Raw genomic sequence first — 23,327 nt, forward strand, 5'->3', positions numbered from 1 at the left:
CTTATCATAGAAAATTACAGTGAGAGGTTGAATGTGATACATGTTTCAAGAGAGTTATAGATGAAAAAGTGTTAAGAAATTTATTCTACCTGGAAACATTCTTAACTGCTTTTTAGACGAAAAAGAATGTGAGTGGACATTCGAGGAAGGGTGGAGGTGGACCTGCACGTGGGGGTCCCGACGAGCAGTGGGAGGTGGGTAGAACAGGACGGCCTGGAGGCGGGCGGGCCTCCGCGCAGACGGGGAGAAGGACGAGAGCCGAGAGGAAGGACGGGGAGCCCAGTCTGCGCGCGACTGTCGTGTTCAGTTTGGTCACGCATCTGGCCCTGCAGTGACCTGCCTCCGTGTAGTTGCTCCTGGTTCTCAGGGCTGTCCTCACTGTGTCTCCTCTAACACAGCTCTGTGCTGGACACCCTGGTCTCCCGCTCACGTGAGGCCGTGGGTGTGAAAAGGCTAAATGACATGTCTGCAGTGGTCACACAGCTAGCTCTTGTACACCCCCGTTTGAACCCAAGCTTTCCACGCTTTACAAGATCGCACCCACCTTCCCTGGGGTCTGAAAGTCCATCGGCACAGGGAGAGGGATGCGTCGTGGTCAGGAGTCGGGCAGCAGGAGAACAGAAGTCTGAAGGGGAGCCGCCCTCTTGGAGTCTCATTCGAGAGTTGGGCGGTATCTGCTTTTTGTACGCCCCAGGACTCAGAAGCCCCATGCCACACCCGCAGCGCCATTCCAGGCCCTCTCTGCTCGCTTCTGTTTTGCTCTGGTTCCTGCCAGTCCCCAGCTCTCACTTCCGTCTGTGTGCCTCACACCTGTCCCATCTGGGCTCCGCCGCACGCACCCTGGCCGCATTCCCTGTACCTACCCCGTACCCACTGGGCTTCCACTGTGTTCACGGGCGGCTTGGCGTCTCACCCAGTTTCCTCCAAGGGAAGTCCAGGAAAGTTACGTCCAACCACAGAGGGCAAGCACGTGTGTGCTGAGAGAGTTCAGGGCTTAGTTCTTAGCCTCTTTTAGGAGGCATGGGATAGCAAGCGGAGGTGGGGCAAGATCAGATACTTGTTTTCTGAAACACAGCAGAGAACTGGCCGGTGTGGCTATGAGCTGGAATTAGGGAAATGGCAGTGGAACTGGAGTAAAAGAAGCAACTCAGGCAACGTTTCAGAAGAGAATCCTGCTGTGCGGGTGAAGCTCCTGTGCTCAAGCTGGTGGGGTGGGAGTTGGCCTGAGCTACACAAGGAAGGCTTCACAGGAACCATCTGATGCTTAAAATGTGTGCTCTACCCATAGTAGAGACCCTCCAGGTAGAAGCAGTGATGCCCTGAGGGGTGAAGGGAATCAGAGGGGGAGGAGAGGGAGGTGAGAGTAACCTGACAAGGGCCCAGGGAGGCAGGTTCAAGGCTGAGAAGGGAGGCGGGTCTGCCTGATGGCGCAGCGGCCATGGACAGGGATCAGAGGTCGTCAGGATTGGCATGTGGGAGGATTGGGGGGCCTTAGAGAGCTGTGGTCACCCATGGGCTTGGTGGAGGTCAGATTACAGGAATTTGGTGGCAATTTGGAGGTGAAAAAGGCAGAGGCTGGGGATGGGGTTGCTGTTTCTGGAAGTCTGGCAGAAAGAGCCCCACAGAGTCTCCTGGGCCTGTGAGCAGGTGGAGTGTGGGGGAGGGAAGGACAGAGCGTGTCCTGTTTCAGTGACACTCGGACTTCTTGAGCTTAGAGGTCACTTTGAAAATAATTTGAAAGTTTTTTAAATTCCCCTTAAAATTTCCTTTAGATTTTTTTTGCAGTGGCATCTTCCAGCACTGACAATAGATAACCAGAATTCAGACATGCATTTTGGCCACATGTAGTCACCCTAGAAGTCCTTTGGTGCTAAGTAGTTGAATGTAGCTATTCCTGGGTGCATGCACACAACTATTGCTGTTTCCTCCAGCAATTGGATAAACTGAATTCTTGCTTTAGAATTTTCAGATTAGGTGAATATGTTAAAAGTTTTTCCAAGTGTGGAATGCTATATAATATTTGCAGTAAGGGCAGAGATTAAAGATAAAAGCTGAGGTGATGAGCTAGTTAATGAATTAATATTATAATTGTAGAAAACTTCTCTGAAAACCCTGTGTACACCCAGAAAAGAATGTTACATCTCAACTCTGTACAGTTGCCAAAATTGAAGGTTTTTTGATAGTGAATATACAATTTGTTATAACTTTATAGATAAATTTGTCAAAATTCTAACTCTTTTGAAATAAAAAAAGTAAGAAATGTAAGAAGGTATAGGAAAATACATTAGAGGGTATTGTACCTTAAAAGAATCATGAAATATCTAACCATATTGTTCCTGATAGATTCTGTATCAAAAGGGGCATTATAGAGAAATATGTTACTTCTAATGATCTTTCATTGGTTAGAGCATCAAGTAATAACTCTTTTGGGATCCTTGCTGACTAAAGCTGCTAGCTTGTCTGCCATCCTGATTTAAAGAAGCATTTAGCCATGAAATAGACCCTGGAGTATGTCCAGCCAGAGAGCAGTAGTGGCTGCCTGTTGGCCACGTACTGTTTGCCAGCCTCTGTATTATAGCTCATTTAATCCTCCCGGATAGTTCTGTGAGGACAGCACCTTTGTTAAACCTATTTTACACGTGAAGGAGGCGAGGTGCTGAAGGTATTAAGACTCAGGTCGACGGTAATGAATGGGTGTGACTGAGTGCTTCCCGTGTGTCAGTAGCAGGACACTGATGCGCAGAGGTTCTGATGCTCCAGGCTGTTGTCAGAGCACATTGTACATGCCATCAGGGGTAGGCTAGATTTAAATTATGAAGAGTAATTCTGCAGTGGCTAAGAGTGTTCTTTACAGAAACATGAAACCTGTATGTCAGTCATTACAGACCATGTGATCTCAACTCCTCATGGAGTGGGAGCATGGCATCTGTTTCCATCATCCATCTCCTCACCTCCCAGTGCTGCCACCGCACTGCATTCAGAGCAGAAAGCAGCGAGTGCTCGGGCACGGGTTCTGCTCAGTAAAACAGTACTGAACAGGTGAATGACGGTGATGCAGTTTCTAATCCCAGGGAATTTATGGTTTCATAGAGATGAGGCAAGGTAACCAGTGGACGGTGAATGTGAGTTGAGCCCCTCAGGTCGGGGAGGTGAGTTCTTGTTCAAAGAGGATGACCAGGTTCTGGAGAGATGACACTTCAGGGGAGCCTCATGGGGCAGAGACTGGGAATTGGCTTTTTGAGAAGGGCTGAAAGAGGTCAGTTTCCATCATGGAGGTTGGGCCCCAGAGTGTCCATGAGGGGTGCACGGGAGGAGATGGAGGCCTTCACGGGGCCTTTTCAACTCAGGCTGAAGAGTCTGGTAGCCAGCCTGAGTGTAGTGATTGGGCCTCTGTTTCCAGGAAGACGGTGTCGCTGGGGTGAAGGGTGGGTTGGAGTGCCTGGAGAGGGGGCGGTTGGAGCCCTGGGCAGCCCCTCTCCCTGTCTGGTGGACAGGATGTTGAGTGACGGCAGAGGTAAGTCACAAGTCTGGTTGGTGGGTGGAAATTGGAGGAGGAAAGCGGGAATAGAAAGTTCTGAGATGGAAGCACAGAGGCCAGCTTGACATCCTGAGTTTAAGTGACATTTACTCTGAGCCCTAGAAGGCCTTGGATTTCCTGCTGAAGGTCATGGTATCGTTTTCAAGGAGAAACCAGTTGCATTTAATTGTTGAGCAGGTTGCCAGAGCACAGCATGTCCAGGCGGAGAGCTACCTGGTATACAGCGTGATGAGCAGCGGCGAGGTGGAGTGCAGCAACAGCCTGGAGGACGCCACAGACCAGGCCCTGCCCAGCCAGGCCTTCGTATTCCGCCCGGTGCGGCAGCGCGTCTACTCCCTCCTGCTGGGGGGCAGCGGAGGTGAGTCGTGGTCTCCAGGGGCTGTGCTCCTGGAGCTGATTCTGAGAACTGGCCAGATGGAACGAGTGCCTGCTTTCAGGACTCAGGATTTGTTTCTCTGTTAAGTCTGGAATGGAATATGCCACTCACATCTGTGCAGGATTAAGGGTAGATGCATGGGATGTCTGTATATCTGATTAGCAAGCAGTTGACCAGAGTTCATTGAAAGAGAAGTGCATTGTTTCTGTTGTAAAGTGTTGTATTTTTATCCATTAAAAGGATTTAAGAAATTTAAAACATTTGGAAACCCTTTCCTCCTGTAGAAGTGTAGTGTAGGGTGTGTCTGTTATAAGAAGACAGTTTTCTTATGATTATGGTATATCTCCTTTCTATTCTTTTAAACTATTTCTTAATATTTGAAGTATTTCTCTTTTAAGCAGCATGTTGGTCTTTCAGTCTCTGTCTTTTAGTTGGATTGTCTGGGCTGTTTACGTTTAAAGTACTTACTGGCCCGACTGGGTTTACTGTGCCGACTGCCCAAAAGGCCGTGCGTCTTCCCTGTGCTCTTCGCTCTGCCCTGCTTGCCCTGTTTCCCCTTTTCTGACTTCTTTTGGAATAATTGAATCATTATTAGTATTTTGCTTTATATTGGCTTACTATTGGGCTTGAATTATTAGATTTACTTGTTTTCATTTGTTTGCTATTTTTTTAGCAGTTGCTCAAGGGTTTATAATACATGTCTTTAACTTGTCAGAATTTGACCTTAGTGTTACACCATGTAAGGCATGCTGTAAAAACCTGACAACAGTGTACTTCCATTCCCCCCATCATTTTTGCTATTCAGTGTATTTTAAAGATTTTATTTTGAAATAATTATATACTCAAGGGAGTTGCAAAAAATAGCATATAGGATTTCACGTATCCTTTATAAGATGACATTGTATATAATAAAGTATAATATCAAAGCCAGGAACTCGACATTAGTACAATACTGTGAAGCAGACTATAGATGTTACTCACTTTTCGGCCCTTTTTGCACCCATTCGTTTGTGTGTGTGTGTATAATTCTGTACAGTATTATCCATGTCAAGATACAGGCATGGGTATACAGATGCCCATGTGCAGATATGGATGTGTTATCTGTACAAGATAAGGCACGTTCTAGGACCGCAGGGGCTCTCCCTCCTGCTGCCTCTGTGGACCCGCCCTCTGTCCCTGTGCCCTGGTGAGCAGCGGTCAGTCCTCTAACCCAGCACTTGGGCGTTTTGAGACTGTCACGTAAATGGCGACATAGTAGGTCACCTTTTGAGATTATGCGTATGTTTTAAGCATAAATACATGATTCTTATTTTTACTTTAAGCTGTAGGTTGGCTAACATTTTTGTGAGGACTAGGTGATAAATATTTAAAGCTTTGAGGGCCCCACAGTCAGTAACAGCTAATGAGCTCTGCTGAGGCGGGCGCCCTAGACACAAATCCCGAAGGGCATGGTTGTGCCACTGAAGCTTTGTCTAGTTTTCCCATGTCGCAAAGTTTGAATTGTATGTCATTGGTCTGTGTCACAGAATATTCTTCTTTCGATAATTTTCTAATCATTTAAAGCAATATGAAAAGCATTATTAGCGTTCAGACTGAATAACGGCAGGCCAGCCGGATTTGGCCTGTGAGCTGTGCTTTTGGTTGTTTTGGAAAGTAGTTAATCGGTAAGTCGATGTCTGCTGTGTGTGCCGTTTCTGGTGCTCTTTATTTCAGAGATACAATTCTGCTGGAGGTAGAATTTTAGATACTTTTGTCCGGCGCTTTGAGGGTGTCGTTCTGTTGTCTTGAGCTTGTGTTTCTCCTGAGATGACCACGGTCCTTCTGACTGTTGGGTCCGCAGGCTGTGAGTGTTTCTCTGGCTGTCCTTAGGGATGTCTGTTGATTGCTGGTTTTCAGCCCCTGTTTAAGCTGAACTTTGGAGTCATTTCCTCCATGTTTATCTGCTTGCGGCTCTTGTGCTCCTTGGGTCTGTGAGGGTCTGTTCCCTGTTGACTTTGAGAGAGCACTGTTTAGTTGAGCACTGTTTTCTGTGTCTCTCTGTCACTCTAGACCCCTATCACGTACCTGGTTCACACCTCACAGGGCCCCTCAGGCACCGAGGCTCGTTTTTCAGCCTCTTCTCTCTGTGCTTCAATTTGGATCCCTCTTGTTGCTCTGAGTTCACATTTACAGAGCCTTTCTTCTGCAGTGTCTAGTCTGCTACTAGCCTGTCCAGTGAAATTGTCATTTCAGATACTGTGTTTTTAGCATTTTAAAAAAATCTTCCATTTCTTTCTTCCCAGTCTTCATGTTTTCCTTTAAATCCTTAAACTTGTTTGCAGTACCTGTTTTCAAGTCCTTGTCTACTAATTCCACCACCCCTGTCATTGCCAGGCCTGTCTGTTTATTGACTTTTCTCCTTCTAATGTGTCCACATGTTTCTGCTTATTCTCGTGTCCAGTATTTTACTGTTCTCTAGAAGGTTTTGGATCTGTGAAGGGTCTTGCCTTTTGTCCTGTAGGGAGGTCATTTACCTGATCCTTGCAGGGTTTGCCTGAAGTCTGGTTAGATCAGTCTGGGAAGCCTCAGGAAATAGAGGGGCCCTGTTCCTGAGGCTGGGGCTTCCTGGGCTGTCACCCGAGTGCCGGCATCTGACGAGGCCCCTGCACAGGGGCGGCCCCGTGCCACTCCAGGGTCGCGCGGCCCGTGGCCGTCTGCCTGGCCTCGTTGAGCTTTGCCCTGGATGTGCAGCGCCCCATCCCTCAGGACCTCAGGGCACTCCCCTGCATGGTGCCGGCCCTGCTTCTGATCGCAGCCCTGCTGTCGGGACACCCTGTCCTCCCCGAGCCCTGCTTTGCTCTGCTTTGCTCTCCTCTCTTGCTCTGCTGGGTTCTCACAGCCTCGGCTGCCATCTGCGTGGCGCCGTGGGGTAGAGACTATCTGCTTGAGGGTGCCGGCTTCTAGGGTCCGTGGTACGGGAATGGTCGTGGCTGCAGCCCTGCAGTCCCTGTCTTGGCCACACCCACCCTCCTCTCGTGTTGTAGGTGCCGACAGAGTTGAGCGCTGGTACGGTTCTTGTACCATTTTGTGGCTTTTCTTTGCCCTTGGAAAGTTCTGTCCTGCATGTTGGTACATTTTTCTCCCATCTGTATGTCTGTTTTCCATTATTGGAGCTGCTCAGAGATGATGCTGGACTTCCTGGACTGATGTTTTGCTTCTTCATCCTTACTTCCTGGTTTGTTTCTCCTGCAGTTGGGGAACTGCATTTCACCACTTCATTATCGGCTCTTTGAGGGGTTTCCCTCTCCCCTTCCTGTCTCACCCCTCTCTCCATTTGAGACCTCGCTCATCTTCCTGACACTTCTCCCAGAAGTGGAATTCCTGCTGGAAGCCGTGAACCTCGCTGGTGGGAGGCTGGCAGAGCTGGGTTTGCCCTCTTTATACCCAGGTGCTTTCTTTCACTTGCATTGCTTTAAGAATCAAATCCATGTTGACAGATACAAAATGCATTTTCCGACTCAAGCCGTCCTTCTGATCAGTTCTCTGTATCCCTCAGGCCTGTAAAAACTAACTCCCCAGATTCTTCCCTTCTTCCCTCATCAAAAATGATTTCCCGTCACTCACTGGGACCATCTTGCATGTGGGAGAGGGGTGGTTGGGCGGGAAGCGGGGGAGGAAGGAGGTGCCCCAGAGAGGCACTGACCCAGTGTCTCCTCTCCCTCCCTGGAAAAGAAGTAATTTCCTCTCTGAGGGCACCATGTGCCCTTCATTCTTCAGCGCATTACGGTTTGTACTTGCACATACGTGTGGTCCGTGGCCGCCTCCCCACCGGGCTGAGCACAGCCTGGTCAGGGCGACCTGCTGCCCCTGGCAGATGTCTCAGCATGAATTAGTGACCGATATGTGTGTTTAAAATATTGCCTCTTCAGAAGTGCTTGCATATAGCAAGGCATTCCTTGGGAAAAGATTACTCTGATGGTTGAATTTCAGACACTGAGGGAGAGCAGTGGTCCCTCAAACGCCACTACATGAGCAGCTGTCTCTAAGCCCTGTCTGACGGGCAGGCGGGAGCTTCTTCTTTGGAGTGAGGTTTAGAATCAAAGGTGCCTTTAGCTCCGCAGTCATTGACTCTCCGCATCAGAGCTCCTGCAGGTGTGCAGCTGTGGACGCTGGAGGTCTGAGCCAAAGCATGGCACCAAATTGATGACTTCATCCCTCAAAGTTCCTAATCACGGGCAAGATTTGGATAACAGATCTGCTGGATGCTCCAGTTCATCTGGAATGTTGGAGGGTGCCTCTTTAGGGAGTGCTTGGTCACTGTCACTCCTCCCCGTATTTATATAGTTGAGCATATGGTATTTAGACAGCTCAGTGGCATCATGGCCAAAACAGGGGAGAAACCCCGAAGTCACTCAGTCCTCAGCCTGTCCTTGGCTTCATGCCTGTTCTTACCACTGATGTTAACACTGTCTGTTTTTTAGTCTCCCTAGTGATAAGATTAGATAAAATCATCGGGAAGCTTGATGCATTTTAAAAAATAAAGAAACTCGAAAAGGTGCAAGAAGGCAGACTCTGTTCTGCTCTCCCCCTCCCATCTTACTGATTCACAGCTCAGAATAGCCCACACCTGTGGCCCTCTTCAGCAGTTGAGGTTAACTGTCCTCTTTCCTTGTCACTTCCCCTAATTTTCACCATGCAGACATCGCAGGAATCCAGTGGGAATTCCAAGGTAAGAGAAACCAAGTAAGATGGTAGGTGTTGCGAGAGGGCATCAGAGGGCAGACACACTGAAGCTATAATCACAGAAAACTAGCCAATCTGATCAAACAGACGACAGCCTTGTCTAACTCAGTGAAACTAAGCCATGCCGTGTGGGGCCACCCAAGACGGACGGGTCATGCTGGAGAGGTCTGACAGAATGTGGTCCACTGGAGAAGGGCATGGCAAACCACTTCATTCTTGCCTTGAGAACCCCATGAACAGTATGAAAAGGCAAAAAGATAGGACACTGAAAGAGGAACTCCCCAGGTCGGTAGGTGCCCAATATGCTACTGGAGATCAGTGGAGAAATAACTCCAGAAAGAATGATGGGCTGGAGCCAAACAAAAACAATACCCAGCTGTGGATGTGACTGGTGATAGACGCAAGGTCCGATGCTGTAAAGAGCAATATTGCATAGGAACCTGGAATGTTAGGTCCATGAATCAAGGCAAATTGGAAGTGGTCAAACAGGAGATGGCAAGAGTGAACGTTGACATTCTAGGAATCGGCGAACTAAGATGGACTGGAATGGGTGAATTTAACTCAGATGACCATTATATCTACTACTGTGGGCAGGAATCCCTTAGAAGAAATGGAGTAGCCATCGTGGTCAACAAAAGAGTCCGAAATGCAGTACTTGGATGCAATCTCAAAAATGACAGAATGATCTCTGTTCGTTTCCAAGGCAAACCATTCAATATCATGGTAATCCAACTCTATGCCCCGACCAGTAACGCTGAAGAAGCTGAAGTTGAACGGTTCTATGAAGACCTACAAGACCTTTTAGAACTAACACCCAGAAAGGATGTCCTTTTCATTATAGGGGACTGGAATGCAAAAGTAGGAAGTCAGGAAACACCTGGCGTAACAGGCAAATTTGGCCTTGGAGTACAGAATGAAGCAGGGCAAAGGCTAATAGAGTTTTGCCAAGAGAACACACTGGTCATAGCAAACACTCTCTTCCAACAACACAAGAGAAGACTCTACACATGGACATCACCAGATGGTCAACACCGAAATCAGATTGATTATATTCTTTGCAGCCAAAGATGGAGAAGCTCAAAACAGTCAGCAAAAACAAGACCGGGAGTGGACTGTGGCTCAGATCATGAACTCCTTATTGCCAAATTCAGAATTAAATTGAAGAAAGTAGGGAAAACCACTAGACCATTCAGGTATGACCTAAATCAAATCCCTTATGATTATATAGTGGAGGTGACAAATAGATTTAAGGGACTAGATCTGATAGACAGAGTGCCTGATGAACTATGGACGGAGATTCGTAACATTGTATAGGAGACAGGGATCAAGACTATCCCCATGGAAAAGAAATGCAAAAAAGCAAACTGGCTGTCTGAGGAGGCCTTACAAATAGCTGTGAAAAGAAGAGAAGCAAAAAGCAAAGGAGAAAAGGAAAGATATTCCCATCTGAATGCAGAGTTCTAAAGAATAGCAAGGAGTGATAGGAAAGCCTTCCTCAGCAATCAGTGCAAAGAAATAGAGGAAAACAACAGAATGGGAAAGACTAGAGATCTTTTCAAGAAAATTAGAGATACCAAGGGAACATTTCATGCAAAGATGGGCTCGATAAAGAACAGAAATGGTATGGACCTAACAGAAGCAGAAGATATTAAGAAGAGGTGGCAAGAATACACAGAAGAACTGTACAAAAAAGATCTTCACGACCCAGATAATGACGATGGTGTGATCACTCACCTAGAGCCAGACATCCTGGGATGTGAAGTCAAGTAGGCCTTAGAAAGCATCACTACGAACAAAGCTAGTGGAGGTGATGGAATTCCAGTTGAGCTATTTCAAATCCTGAAAGATGATGCTGTGAAAGTGCTGCACTCAATATGCCAGCAAATTTGGAAAACTCAGCAGTGGCCACAGGACTGGAAAAGGTCAGTTTTCATTCCAATCCCAATTGCCAAAGAATGTTCAAACTACTGCACAGTTATCTCACGTGCTAGCAAAGTAATGCTCAAAATTCTCCAAGCGAGGCTTCAATATTATGTTAACCTAGAACTTCCAGATGTTCAAGCTGGATTTAGAAAAGGCAGAGGAACCAGAGATCAGATTGCCAACATCCATTGGATCATAGAAAAAGCAACAGAATTCCAGAAAAACATCTACCTCTCCTTCATTGACTAGGCTAAAACCTTTAGCTGTTTGGATCACAACAACTTGTTCACAATTCTTAGAGAGATGGAAATACCATATCACCTTACCTGCCTTCTGAGAAATCTGTATGCAGGTCAAGAAGCAACTGTTGGAACTGGGCATGGAACAAAGGACTGATTCAAAATTGGGAAAGGAGTATGTCATGGTTCTATATTGTCACCTTGCTTATTTAACTTATATGCAGAGTACATCATGAGAGATGCTGGACTGTATGAAGCACAAGCTGGAATCAGATTGCTGGGAGAAATATCAATAACCTCAGATATACAGATGACACCACTCTTGTGACAGAAAGTGAAGAGGAACTAAAGAGCCTCATGATGAAAGTGAAAGAGGAGAGTGAAAGAGTTGGCTTAAAACTCAGCATTCAAAAAACGAAGATGGTGGCATCCAGTCCCATCACTTCCTGGCAAATAGATGGGGAACGGTGGAAACTGACAGACTTTCTTTTGCTCCAAAATCACTGCAGGTGCTGACTGCAGCCATGAAATTAAAAATGCTTTCTCCTTGGAAGAAAAGCTATGACCAACCTAGACAGCATATTAAAAAGCAGAGACATTACTTAGCTGACAAAGGTCTGTCTAGTCAAAACTATGGTTTTTCTAGTAGTCATGTATTGATGTGAGAGTTGGGCCGTAAAGGAAGCTGAGCGCTGAAGAATTGATGCTTTTGAACTGTGGTGTTAGAAAAGAGTCTTGAGGGTTCCTTGGACTGCAAGGAGATCAAACCAGTTATCCTAAAGGAAATCAGTCCTGAATATTCATTGGAAGAACTGATGCTGAAGCTGATACTCTCGCCACCTGATGCGAAAAACTGACTGATTGGAAAAGACCCTGATGCTGGGAAAGATTGAAGGCAGGAGGAGAAGGAGACGACATAGGATGAGATGGTTGGATGGCATCACTGACTCAATGAACATGAGTTTGAGCAAGCTTCGGGAGTTGGTGATGGACAGGGAGGCCTGGGGTGCTGTAGTCCATGGGGTCGCAAGGAATCAGACACGACGGAGCAACTGAACTGAACTGAGATGTTGCGGTGTGTCTCTTGGAATATTGGTCCAAAGACTGCTTCCCTTGGTCCTAACGGGAGCTCGGAGGACTGTCGGGTGTGTTTAGATGAGGGCACCAGTGCCCAGTGTGAACCTCTCGCTAAGTCTTTTGTGTGCCACTTAGTTAAAGCTTTGAGACATTGCCTCTGAACCTCTGTGCTGTGAACAGTCTTAGGTAAAAGGTTGTCACTTCCACAGTGTAAAATGTGGTTTTGTATGTTTTAGTGATTCCCAAGGAGTCACTTGGCAGGCCAGGTCCCTTAATAGCAATGGTTGAGTGGGAGTACAGAACCGAGTAACATTTGTCTCTTGGCATGAGCAGGGCAGCATTCACTCAGTTGACTATTTGTTAATGTCATGAAAACCTTGGCCAAGAGGATTACATAGAAATTGGGTTGTTTTATTTTTAAGAACATGAAGAATACTCAGATCTTCTGTCTGTTTTCAGGTTTTTTCTGTGTGTATGAAATGTAGGCTAAGATGAACTTGCTCCTAAACCCACAGTTAGTGAGCATTTGCTCTGGGCCTGCGTTTTATGAAGAGTGGGTGTTGCCCTGGGGAGCTCAGTTTTCGGGACTCTAGCCACAGTGCTGGCTGAGTGCGGTGCGGTGGTTGGGGAGTGTGGGAGGCTCAGCTGAGAGGGAGGGAGGGGGGGCTTGCCAAGTGTGGGCAGAGGAGGTGGGCTCGGGGAGTGGTGGAGGGGAGCGGGGGCAGAGCAGAGTGTGGCGCAAACGCAGAGGTGAGAAAGGGCAGAGGTGAGAAAGGGCAAGGCCAGCGTGCGGCCGGAGCGGGGCACTGCAGGTGACCGAGCCACCTGAGCTTCCGTAGCAGTTAGTAACCTAGCAACAGACAGCAGTGCCTTTATTCTCAGTTATTCCTGCCAGCTTTCTGATTTGTCTGACATAACACTAGTCTTAATAGTTGCGTAAAGTAGTGAATTTAAGAGCAGAAAGGACTCTCATATTCCTGCTCCCTAAATGTTTTCTGGAACGGCGTGAGGGTGGTGGGGAAGGAAAGCAGGATGTGACAGGAGCCGTCTCGGTGGTGACCGAGAGGTCACCTCTGCCCCAACTGATCACCTACCCGGGTTGTCCTGCCACCCCCCACCCAAGGTCATCGTTCTGGTGCGAATGGATGGATGACCATCCGACCAGAGGGTAGGAGGCCCACTGCTGGATGCCCGAGGCCCCTCGGTGACCTTGGATGTGAGAGCTCCCGGTGCTCGCCAGCGTGGGATTGTTCCTGCCGCGGTGGGTCTCGTGGAGCGTTGGTGAGGGATTGGCACACACATCCGCTGATGCAGCTGTCTTTGCTCAGGTGGTTCCAGCACCGGCCCCACTGTCAAGGAGTGGTTTGTGTACTCCGGGAACCCACTGAGGCAGCCGGACCTCGTCAGGCCTCTGCAGATGAACATTCCAGGTACAGACAGCCTCGATTAAATGTCAGATTTGTTCACCACATGATGCAGTAATGATCTCTGTGGAAACATACTTTTCCAGAACTGCACACACACTGATTTTCATTTCTGCCGTGGGTCCAGGAGCAGTGTACCTAATGAAGTTCTAATACAGCAGAGGAAAGGGCATTATACTGACCTCCCCAGGCCCAGTCTGCTGAATCACCCTGCCTCACTCCCCTGCCTGCTGCCCAAGGTCCACGCCAGGGGGTGAAGAAAACCAGGACCCACTTAGGAAGGAGCTGCGAATTAGCGTGGCTGGATTCTTGCTGCTCTGCTTGGTCCATTCTTGCGCTTCCACGATTGAAAGTGGGTTGATGAACTGGGAAGAGGAGACGAAGGAAAGTGTTTACCTGTAAAAACAAGTTTTTTTCAAGGGCCATATCTTAAAACACATAGTGGGAGGGGAGGAGAAAACAGAGTTCTCCTAAAAATTAGTTGAAGTAAATTCTTCCTGTGAGTTCTTAGTATCTGAAGAAGGTCAAGCATGTTTGACTGTAGGAGACAGTGTTCTGCACACAGACACTTGAACAGAGGACAGAGTTTAGGGTTTATTCTAGTGGCCTTTCTTATTGTTTCACAAAACAAATACTTCTCCACATGTTTATATTCCATTTTTATATGCTTTAAATTCTCTCAAGTCACTACTGTGTTCTGTCACTCAAGCCTATAATTTACCAATTAAGAAACATTGTGAAACGTGTTTCTTATAAGTGGAATTGTACAAGGAGAGAAGTTGAGGGAATACTTCCTTATTCTCTCAGTTGGTGAGTGATATACTCAAACCTAAATATTAGTATTTTAGTATTTCACACCTAAGGGTTCTTATCACAAAAACAATTTAAGATGCATTGACACGTTTTACAGCAAGAAGTACTTTTAAAGAATACCCAAAATCATTTCCCAGAAATGTTTTAATATATATATATGTAATTTACATTTTATAGGATCGTTCCAGAAATAATGTGGAAAGGGAATATTTGGCCTTTCATTATTATATTATGAGTTAATTTTAGATGCCACTCAATATAAGGTTTTAATAAACTCTGAAGTTCACTCGGTTGTTGGCAAGGCTGCTTCTGAGGCCTGTGGGCACTGCTCCTGGGCACTGCTGAGCTACAGGTGTGTGCGTGCTGCACGTCGGGACCGCACACGGGGACTCTGCTTCCCGAAGGAGCTGGAGCCCCGCCCGCCCCCAGAGCGGGGCGCGCGTCACCACAGGGACCCTGGGGGCGGGGCCTGGAACACGTGTTGCAGGTGATTCAGATGAAACGACTCTGTTCACACTTATGTTAATAATGATACAAAATGATGGGATTTTTATATCTAAATCTTCTCTATATCCATGAGGAAAAATGCCAGGTGGTTTTCAGACTCATTTGGAAGATGGATCATCCAGGTTCCTATCTCATGGTTTTCCATCACCCTGACAACGTGTCTGTTAAGAGCAGTGGACTCCTGCTGCTTGATCCTCGCCTTCCGCAGGCTCTCGGAAGGGTGTACCTTCAAATTTAGCTTCCTTCCCGCAGACCTGCCCCTTACAGGTCCCTGCGTCTGTGCGTCGTCCTCAACTCCCTCACTTACGAACACGCTGCAGTTGGGGCTGCAAGTCTTGGACCACACAACAGGCAAGCATCTGACACAGCTTTTTATCTCCAAAACTGGAGATTCTTCTTTAGGCAACATGCAGGTGATTTTTTTCTGTCTTCGCAGAGCCTGTTCTTGGTCATTTTAAGCATGTCCTTATTTTGCAAACCTTGGAAAGCCAATTGCACACATCTAATTGGTAGTTTGTCCATTTGGAACGATTTTTAAAGCATTCAAGAATCCGAGAGTAAGCTTGATATTTCTTGGCTGTATAAAGATGTGACTCACCAGCCCGTTGGAGATCCTCTTAGACGATTGTTTTATAAAATGAAACAAGTTGTCATTCACAGAAATTACCTCCTTCCCTGTCCCTCTGGGCAGCACTCTGGGGCTTGCTCGTTTCTGAGAAGCTCTGAGACTTTCCTGTCTGTGAATTCACACAGAAGCCTCTGCCAAGTGACGTAATTTGACTTTTGAAGCTGATATGTTTCAGGAACAATGCAATTGGGACCTATAGACGAAATCTCTGGATTGTTCTTTGGGACACCTCAGCTGCCCATGGAACTCTGGGTGAAGTGTGGGGGCCACCCTTGATCCTTTCTGGCAGAGTCATGCAATTTTCTCATACTGTGAAATGTTTTCATTTTGCTGTGTTTGACTATTTAAAAATGTGAAAATCATTCATTCATAATTTCTGCATATAAAACCCAGGAAAATGTATCTTATACAATTTTGGCAGCTGTTGCTTTTGCACAGTGTACTTTGAAAAACACTAGTCCAGGAAAATAAGAGAGAGCCAACTACCAGAGTAGACCAGTGGTGTTTTTGCCAAGCACCCCGTTACAGCTGCGTCCATCTCATTCCTTGGACAGCATAGCTGAGCACAGGAGGAAAAAGCCCGCCTTTCCGCACAGTATAGCCATTTAAAGAAAGAGGAATGTTTTCAATGAAATACATATATGCTGACCTTTTAGGATTTCTGCTTGTTTAAACCAGGAAGTTCTGTTAATGTTTACTTTCCAGTTGCTTTAAGTGTAAAAGCCCAAGGAAGTCAGCAAGGAAAGAGGTCAGTGCCCTTTATTTCTTTACTTTGTTTCTGAGAAGCGTGTTATAACTTGCTAGTACAAAGAATAATGGTAAATGGACTTTTTTTTTTTTTTTTAAACTAGGGGGAACGCCTAGTTTGAGACAACTGTGGCTGAGCCAAGAGCCAGGAATCCAGGCCCAGCGCTTAGACACACTCCTGGCCTGCTTTGACCTTTCATCCTCACGAGAAGAACTGCAGGCAGTTGAGAGCCCCTTTCAAGCACTGTGCTGCCTCCTGGTCTACCTGTTTGTGCAGGTAACCTCACTCCTGGCCGCCGCTGCTGCAGTCACCCCTCGCTCCTGGCCCTTGACTTTTAGGGGGTGTGGCGGTCTGGGGTGTCTCTGAGGGCTGGTCCCCTGTGCCATCTCTGCCCAGTGTCTGTTTCATTAAAAAGGGAGGGTTCTGTGTGGCCGTACATTTGAGGAGCCCTGTCGGCTGCCAGCTGTAGAGGTGGGCTTTGCACCTACATGTGATAGAAGCTTGAGGTGTCTGACAGGTCCAGGCCTTGGTGCACGATTGCCCAGCTTTGTAGAACGTGGACTGTCCTGTGTCCCTGTTTGGATGGTGGTTACCACAAACATGGTATAGTTAAGCCACCCTTCAGTTCAGTCGCTCAGTCATGTCTGACTCTTTGCAACCCCATGGACTTCAGCACGCCAGGCCTCCCTGTCCATCACCAACTCCCGGAGTTTACCCAAGCCCATGTCCATCGAGTCAGTGATGCCATCCAGCCATCTCATCCTCTGTCGTCCCCTTCTCCTCCGGCCCCCATCCTTCCCAGCATTAGAGTCTTTTCCAATGAGTCAACTCCTCGCATGAGGTGGCCAAAGTATTGGAGTTTCAGCTTCAGCATCAGTCCTTCCAAGGAACACCCAGGACTGATCTCCTTTAGGATGGACTGGTTGGATCTCCTTGCAGTCCAAGGGACTCGCAAGAGTCTTCTCCAACACCACAGTTCAAAAGCATCAATTCTTTGGTGCTCAGCTTTCTTCACCGTCCAACTCTCACATCCATACATGACCACTGGAAAAACCATAGCCTTGACTAGATGGACTTTTGTTGGCAAAGTAATGTCTCTGCTTTTAAATATGCTATCTAGGTTGGCCATAACCTTCCTTCAAGTAAGCGTCTTTTAATTTCATGGCTGCAATCACCATCAGCAGTGATTTTGGAGCCCAAAAAAATAAAGTCTGACACTGTTTCCACTGTATCCCCGTCTATTTCCCATGAAGTGATGGGACCAGATGCCATGATCTTAATTCTCCAGTACTCTTGCCTGGAAAATCATATGGACAGAGGAGCCCGGTAGGCTGCAGCCCATGGGGTCGCGAAGAGTTGGACATGACTGAAGCGACTTAGCAGCAGCAGCAGCAAAGTATAAATCAGTAAATGATGGCAGGATTATTTAATGTTTAAATGAAAAATACATTTCTTTTGCTACTTTTACTAAATGTGCATGCATGTATTATCAGTTAATGCTTTCTTTCCGTTGTTCATGAATCTTCAGATGGCTAGGGTGGACAGTGTGTGGTGGGAGGTGGTCGATGACCAGCAGTGAGTTTTCTCCTGCAGGAGAAGAAGTGGTTTTCTTCTCAGGGCTGTATGTGAATATATGGATAGTGATACATGGATACGGACATATCCTTGGATAGCCTTGTGTTAGCACTCTTAGGACTACATTGTGCATTTCTTTTTCCAGCAGGAGAGATGGGTCCTTGAGCCCATTCGTAGTCACTTGACACAGCTCTGCTTTCTTATCAGCTGTGCCAGTGGTCATTGGCTATGAAAATCCACTTCCATCAGGAAAATATCCCAAATCACAGAATAGTCACTTTACCTCTCACGTGTTTATATAAACCTGAGGCTAGACAAATATCAGAAGGAAAATTTCCACCTTCTTACTACTAGTAATTACCTTTTAAATGAAATATTTTTAGTGTAAGTCAGCATGAGATAGACTCATTGTTGGTTGACTTTAAAGGGTACATTCAAATTGGAGCTTTTAAAATAGAAAACAAATCAACGCATCAGTGTTGTCCTTCAGATTGAAAGGTACTGTACTGTGTTGTTATTCATAAGGATAACTATTCTCTCTTTAGATTAATAACTATAATCTCTTTAGGTTAATAAGGCTAAAATAGTATACTTGTGTATAGTTAAGCTTAAATTAGGTGCCACACAGGATAATTGCATACTGTTTAGTGTACAAAACATACAAAGAAACAAAACCCTCATTTGTTAACTTTTGAGTCTTAACTTGGTTAACTCATTCTTCACTTGGAGTCCAGCCTCCAAGTTAACATTTTTTATTAGAGACTTATTTGAGAAACTTTTCTGGAAGGGTAATTTTGTATCATAGAAAGTTTGCATATTTCTTATAATCATGGTAGAGCAAATACTTTATCATAATAATCTCCATTATGTGAAGTTTTAAAAAATTGATATTACTAAGAATCTTGTCTCCTCTGATATGTTTCAGTTCAGTTCAGTTCAGTTACTCAGTCGTGTCTGACTCTTTGCAACGCCATGGACTGCAGCACGCCAGGCCTCCCTGTCCATCACCAACTCCTGGAGCTTACTCAAACTCATGTCTATTGAGTTGGTGATGCCATCCAACCATCTCATCCTCTGTCATCCCCTTCTCCTCCTGCCTTCAATCATTCCCAGCATCAGGGTCTTTTCAAATGAGTCAGCTCTTCGCATCAGGTGGCCAAAGTATTGAAGTTTCAGCTTCAGCATCAGTCCTTCCAATGAACACCCAGGACTGATCTCCTTTAGGATGGACTGGTTGGATCTCCTTGCAGTCCAAGGGACTCTCAAGAGTCTTCTCCAACACCACAGTTCAACAGCATCAGTCCTTCGACACTCAGCTTTCTTTACAATCCAACTCTCGCATCCATACATGACCACTGGAAAAACCATAGCCTTGACTAGACGGACCTTTGTGGGCAAAGTAATATCTCTGCTTTTTAATATGCTGTCTAGGTTGGTCATAACTTTCCTGCCAAGGAGGAAGTGTAGATTTGCTAATTACAGAGATGGTGGCAGAGTATGAAATCGATAAACTGAAGAAGTATGATGAAATTTTTTTTTTGGCTGCATTGTTGCCATGCAGAATCATAGTTCCCCCACCAGGGATCAAACTCATGTCTCCTGCAGGGGTAGCACAGAGTCTTAACCACTGGATCACCAGGGAAGTCCAACAGTGATTCTGTTTTTGTAGGCTGGTTTTTTAAAATCAGCTTTCTGCAAAAGATGCTAATGGCAAGAAGTAGAACTAGCTATATGCCAACAAACCTGTCTAAGAGAGAGGTGAGGGCTTATGGGTTTAAAACAAAATATCCTCTGCTTGTTCTTACTTTTGTAGGTTGAGATCTTTTTTCTTTGTCACGAGTGCTGCGCATTTGTAGATTTCTTGCTTTTTCTGTGACATAATTATAGCTTCATTTATACAAAGGCAACAACTGCTTTGGAATAAAGGTGGAGACGGATGGTGACGGGACCAGTGCAGTATTTGGTGGCTGAGCCCTGGCCCTGTGAGGAGGGCGTGGAGGTGCTGCTGGGATCGGGCCCCAGCCGCCTGTGTGCTCCGCCCCATCATCCCCAGGGTCTGTCTCTCTATCTCTGTCTCTGCTTGCTTCCCACTCACACTTTGGTTGGACTTCTTGATTCCACAAAGGATGGGAGGAGATGTATATTTGGGAAATCCTGGTTTCTTTTAAATGGGGATCCAAAGACACAGTTGACATGTGGGGCTCGCAGGGGCGGGTGTTTCTCCCAGCTCTGATCACCCTAGCTCAGGCTAGCTGTGGGTGCTTTCTGTCTGCAAACCCCACAATTGTCAGCTCTGGAAGTTTGTGTTAACACTTGATAAACTGTGTTGCTCCAAGGCTCAGATTTGGCCATAGCTCAGGCTTCCCACAGGTGTTCTGGAGTGTTCTGCCTTGCTCATCAGTACCAGGCTCCACTGCCCAGCCTGGCTCTGGTTGACATGGAGATTTATACACTAGAGACTGTGCATGGGGGGAGAAAAGACTCTGCCCACCTCCAGGGATGTCTCTCCTGCCCTCGGTGTGGGTTTGTGTATATGAGAGTGTGTGTGCTCTGCTGCCCCAGGCGTGTGTGTGTGTGCTCTGCTGTCCTGGGTGTGTGTGAGCGTGTGTATGGTCATGTGTATGTTCTGCTGCCCCAGGCGTGTGTGTGTGTGTTTATGCTCTGCTGTCCTGGGTGTGTGTGTGTACGGTCATGTGTATGTTCTGCTGCCCAAGGCGTGTGTGTGTGTGCACACAGGTGCACATGCACTCTCCTGTGCCTGTGCGTTTGCTTTGCTGCCCTGAGCATGTGTGTGCTTTGCCTCCCACATTGTGTGTGTGTGTGCGCATGTGCGAGCACGTGCTTGGCTGCTCATGTGAGAGTACGTGTGTGCCTTGCTGCCCCAGGGAGATGTTTTTGCTTTGCTGCTCTGAGCATGCACGCACGTATGTGTATATACACATGTGCTGTCCAGAGCCTTTGTGTGTGCTTTGCCACCCCGAGTGTGCATTTTTGTGTGTGTACATGTGGGCACATGCTGTCCTGTGTGTGTGTGCACTTTGCTGCCCTGAGCATGCATGTATGTATATGTGTGCGTGTGTTTGTACGTGTGCACATGCTGTCCTCTGTGTGCACATTGCTACCCTGAGCGTGCATACGTGTATGTGTTTGTGTGTACATGCCCACGCACTGTCCTCTGTGTGCACTTTGCTGCCCTGGGCGTGCGCATGTATGTGTGTGTACATGTGCACACATTGGTGTGTGTGCTTTGCTGCTCTGAGCGTGTATGCACATGCATGTGTGTGTGTGCATTTGTCCATGCACACATGCAGCCCTGTGTGTGTGCACTTTGCTGCCGAGCGTGCGTGCGCGTATGTGTATGTGCACGCACTGTCTTGTGCCTGTGTTCTCCCAGGGCTGAGGCTGGCTCTCTCTCCATGCAGGTGGACACACTCTGTCTGGAGGATTTGCACGCCTTCATTGCGCAGGCCCTGTGCCTCCAAGGAAAGCCCACCGTGGAGCTTGCGGACTTACAGGTACTGACTGTCACCACCCTGGGGACGGCCCGCCTGACCACGGGGGTGACACACTTGCCAGTGTTCTGTAAATTTGGTTGGTGTTTTACAGGAAAGGTTCCATGACTCATACTGACTTTGTAACTGGAAAGTTTGCCTTCTGACCCCCTTGACCCATTTGGCCCTCCTCCTACCCCTCCCTCTGGCAACCGCCACTCTGTTCTTTGTGAATTTGTGGGGTTTTGTTTGTTTTTTGTTTTGTTTTCAAGTTCCACAGAGAAGTGAAAGCGTGTCACTGGTCTTTCTCTGACTTATTTCCCATAGCATCATGCCCTCAGTCCATGTAGTCACAAATAACAAGGTTTCATTCCTTTTTTATGGCTGAGTAATAGTCTATCCTGTGTATGTGTGTGTGTGTGTGTGCGTGCACACATGTGTGCACTTGCCAATTTTCTTTATGCATTGCACTCATTGAGGGACACTTAGGTTGTCCTGCTTGTCTTGGCTATTGTAAACAGTGCTGCAGTGAACTTGGGAGTGCATATCTCCTTGAGGTAGTATTTTCATTTTTTGCAAATCAAATCCCAGGAGTGGAATCGCTGGACCTTATAGTATTTCTGTTTTTAATTTTTAAGAGCCTCCATACTGTTTTCCACAGTGACCTCACCAATTTATATTCCCACCAACAGTGTATAAGGCTTCCCTTTTCTCCACATCCTCTCCAACATTTGTTATTTCTTGTCATTTTGATGATGGCCATTCTAACAGATCTGAGGTGATAGCTCACTATGGTTTTGGTCTGCATTTCTCTGATGATTAGCCGTGTTGAACATCTTTTCATTTGCTTGTTGCCCATCTACGTGTTTTCTTTGGAAAAAGGTCTGTTCAGGTCTTCTGCTCAATTGAAATCAGATTGTTCAAGTTTTTGGTTGTTGAGTTGTATGAGTTATTTATGTATTTTGAATATTGACCCCTTATCAGACAAATGCTTCGCAAATAATTTCTCCCATTCAGTGTGTTTTCTTCTCATTTTGTTGATGGTTTCCTTTGCTGTGCAGAAGCTGTTTTTCCTTTTCTCCTTTTCATTTTCGTGAGGTATAGTTGATGTACAGTAATATGTAAGCTACAGGTATACACCACAGTGATTCACAGTTTTAAAGGTTATACTCCGTTTATACTTTTTATCGTTACTGTAAATATTGGCTTTATTCCGTGTGTTGTACAGTATGCCCTTGTAGCCCATTTATTTTTGCGCGTAGCAGTTCGTATCTTTTTTTTTGCGTGTCCTTGAATCCGCAGAAGCCTTTTAGCTCGAGGTAGTCTCCCTTGTTTCTTTTACAAAACCCCGTCCCGTAGGTTGTGGTGTGTGTCCTGGGTTGGGCGGCCGGGATCCCAAGATGCCATGCCCCACTTGCTCTGCTTGGGGGAGCCCGTTCCCAGCCCCCTGCCCCTGTGGGGTGCCTGCTCCCAGGCCAGCTGGGCAGCAAAGCCCATGCAGCCCATGCAGAGCCTCTTCCCAGATCCAGGGCTAGAGGCAGAGCTCACTGGCTGCCTGGTCCTGGTGCTTTGAGCTCAGAGCTCCGTGTGCTCCTGCCCCTTCCTTTTGCTCAGACTCCTCACACCTGGGGCAGATCTGAGGTATTTCAGGTTCTCCTAGGGGTGAGGCTTCTGAAACTCAGAGATCAGAACTTGACAGTTTTATCTTTTCCTGTCCCCATGTGTTTATTGATGGTGCCAAGTCTTAGGTGACTAAAGAGAGGGGAGAAGGGTGGAATTATGGTTACTGGTTCAGGTGTGATCTTACTACATCTCTTGTAAAGATTTGCCTTTTGCCATTCTTTGAGTCCTGGGTCCTTTCTGCACCTCTCTACTTGTAAACCTAATGGTGGATCTCATGGTGGTTATGGCCCTACGTCACCCTTCCTTCTGACTGGGGCGCGTGAGGCTGGAAGAGCTGCCTGGGATGAGATGATGGAGGAGGTGAGTCCCACTCTGAAGCCCTAGGACGCTGTGTGTGTTCAGGTGACTGAGTCAGAGCCGGGCTGAGGAGATGGTTAGGAAGGCGGGCTCCACGCTGCAGGACGTGCATGGGCTTTGCTGCTCCCAGAGTCATTTCCTCTTCATGTAGTTTTTCATGAGGAAGACACTCGGCTTCAGGCCAAGCTGCACGCTCTCTTGTTTCCTGTCTTCTTGGGTTCTTTCTATAAGCTGGCAGACACTCCAGGAGAAGTTGTTTTTCCTGTTTACTATCCAGGGTCCTCCA

The 23,327-nt window shown here is 46.9% G+C and overlaps 1 protein-coding gene across 6 annotated transcripts in view; it reads left to right on the plus strand.

The window, feature by feature from the left end:
* The window catches only part of FAM120B (family with sequence similarity 120 member B), a 63,599-nt gene that overhangs the window by 19,701 nt on the left and 20,571 nt on the right, over positions 1-23,327 (plus strand). For 3 of the 6 annotated variants that reach the window (XR_014065326.1, XM_081529798.1, XM_081529799.1), the window contains exons 3-6: positions 3,716-3,896; positions 13,204-13,305; positions 16,099-16,271; positions 20,993-21,085. Coding sequence is in view for 5 of the 6 variants with exons in the window: in XM_081529798.1 (XP_081385924.1) it covers positions 3,716-3,896; positions 13,204-13,305; positions 16,099-16,271; positions 20,993-21,085 (549 nt within the window). In the remaining variant the exon portion in view is untranslated. Of the gene's footprint in view, positions 1-3,715; positions 3,897-12,776; positions 13,137-13,203; positions 13,306-16,098; positions 16,272-20,992; positions 21,086-23,327 lie in introns of those variants that run through there. The other 3 variants (XM_081529801.1, XM_081529802.1, XM_081529803.1) reach the window with 3 other exon arrangements.

Source organism: Giraffa tippelskirchi, chromosome 9 (assembly GCF_054371585.1).
Source record: "Giraffa tippelskirchi isolate mGirTip1 chromosome 9, T2T-mGirTip1v1.2.pri, whole genome shotgun sequence".
Lineage (NCBI taxonomy): Eukaryota > Metazoa > Chordata > Mammalia > Artiodactyla > Giraffidae > Giraffa > Giraffa tippelskirchi.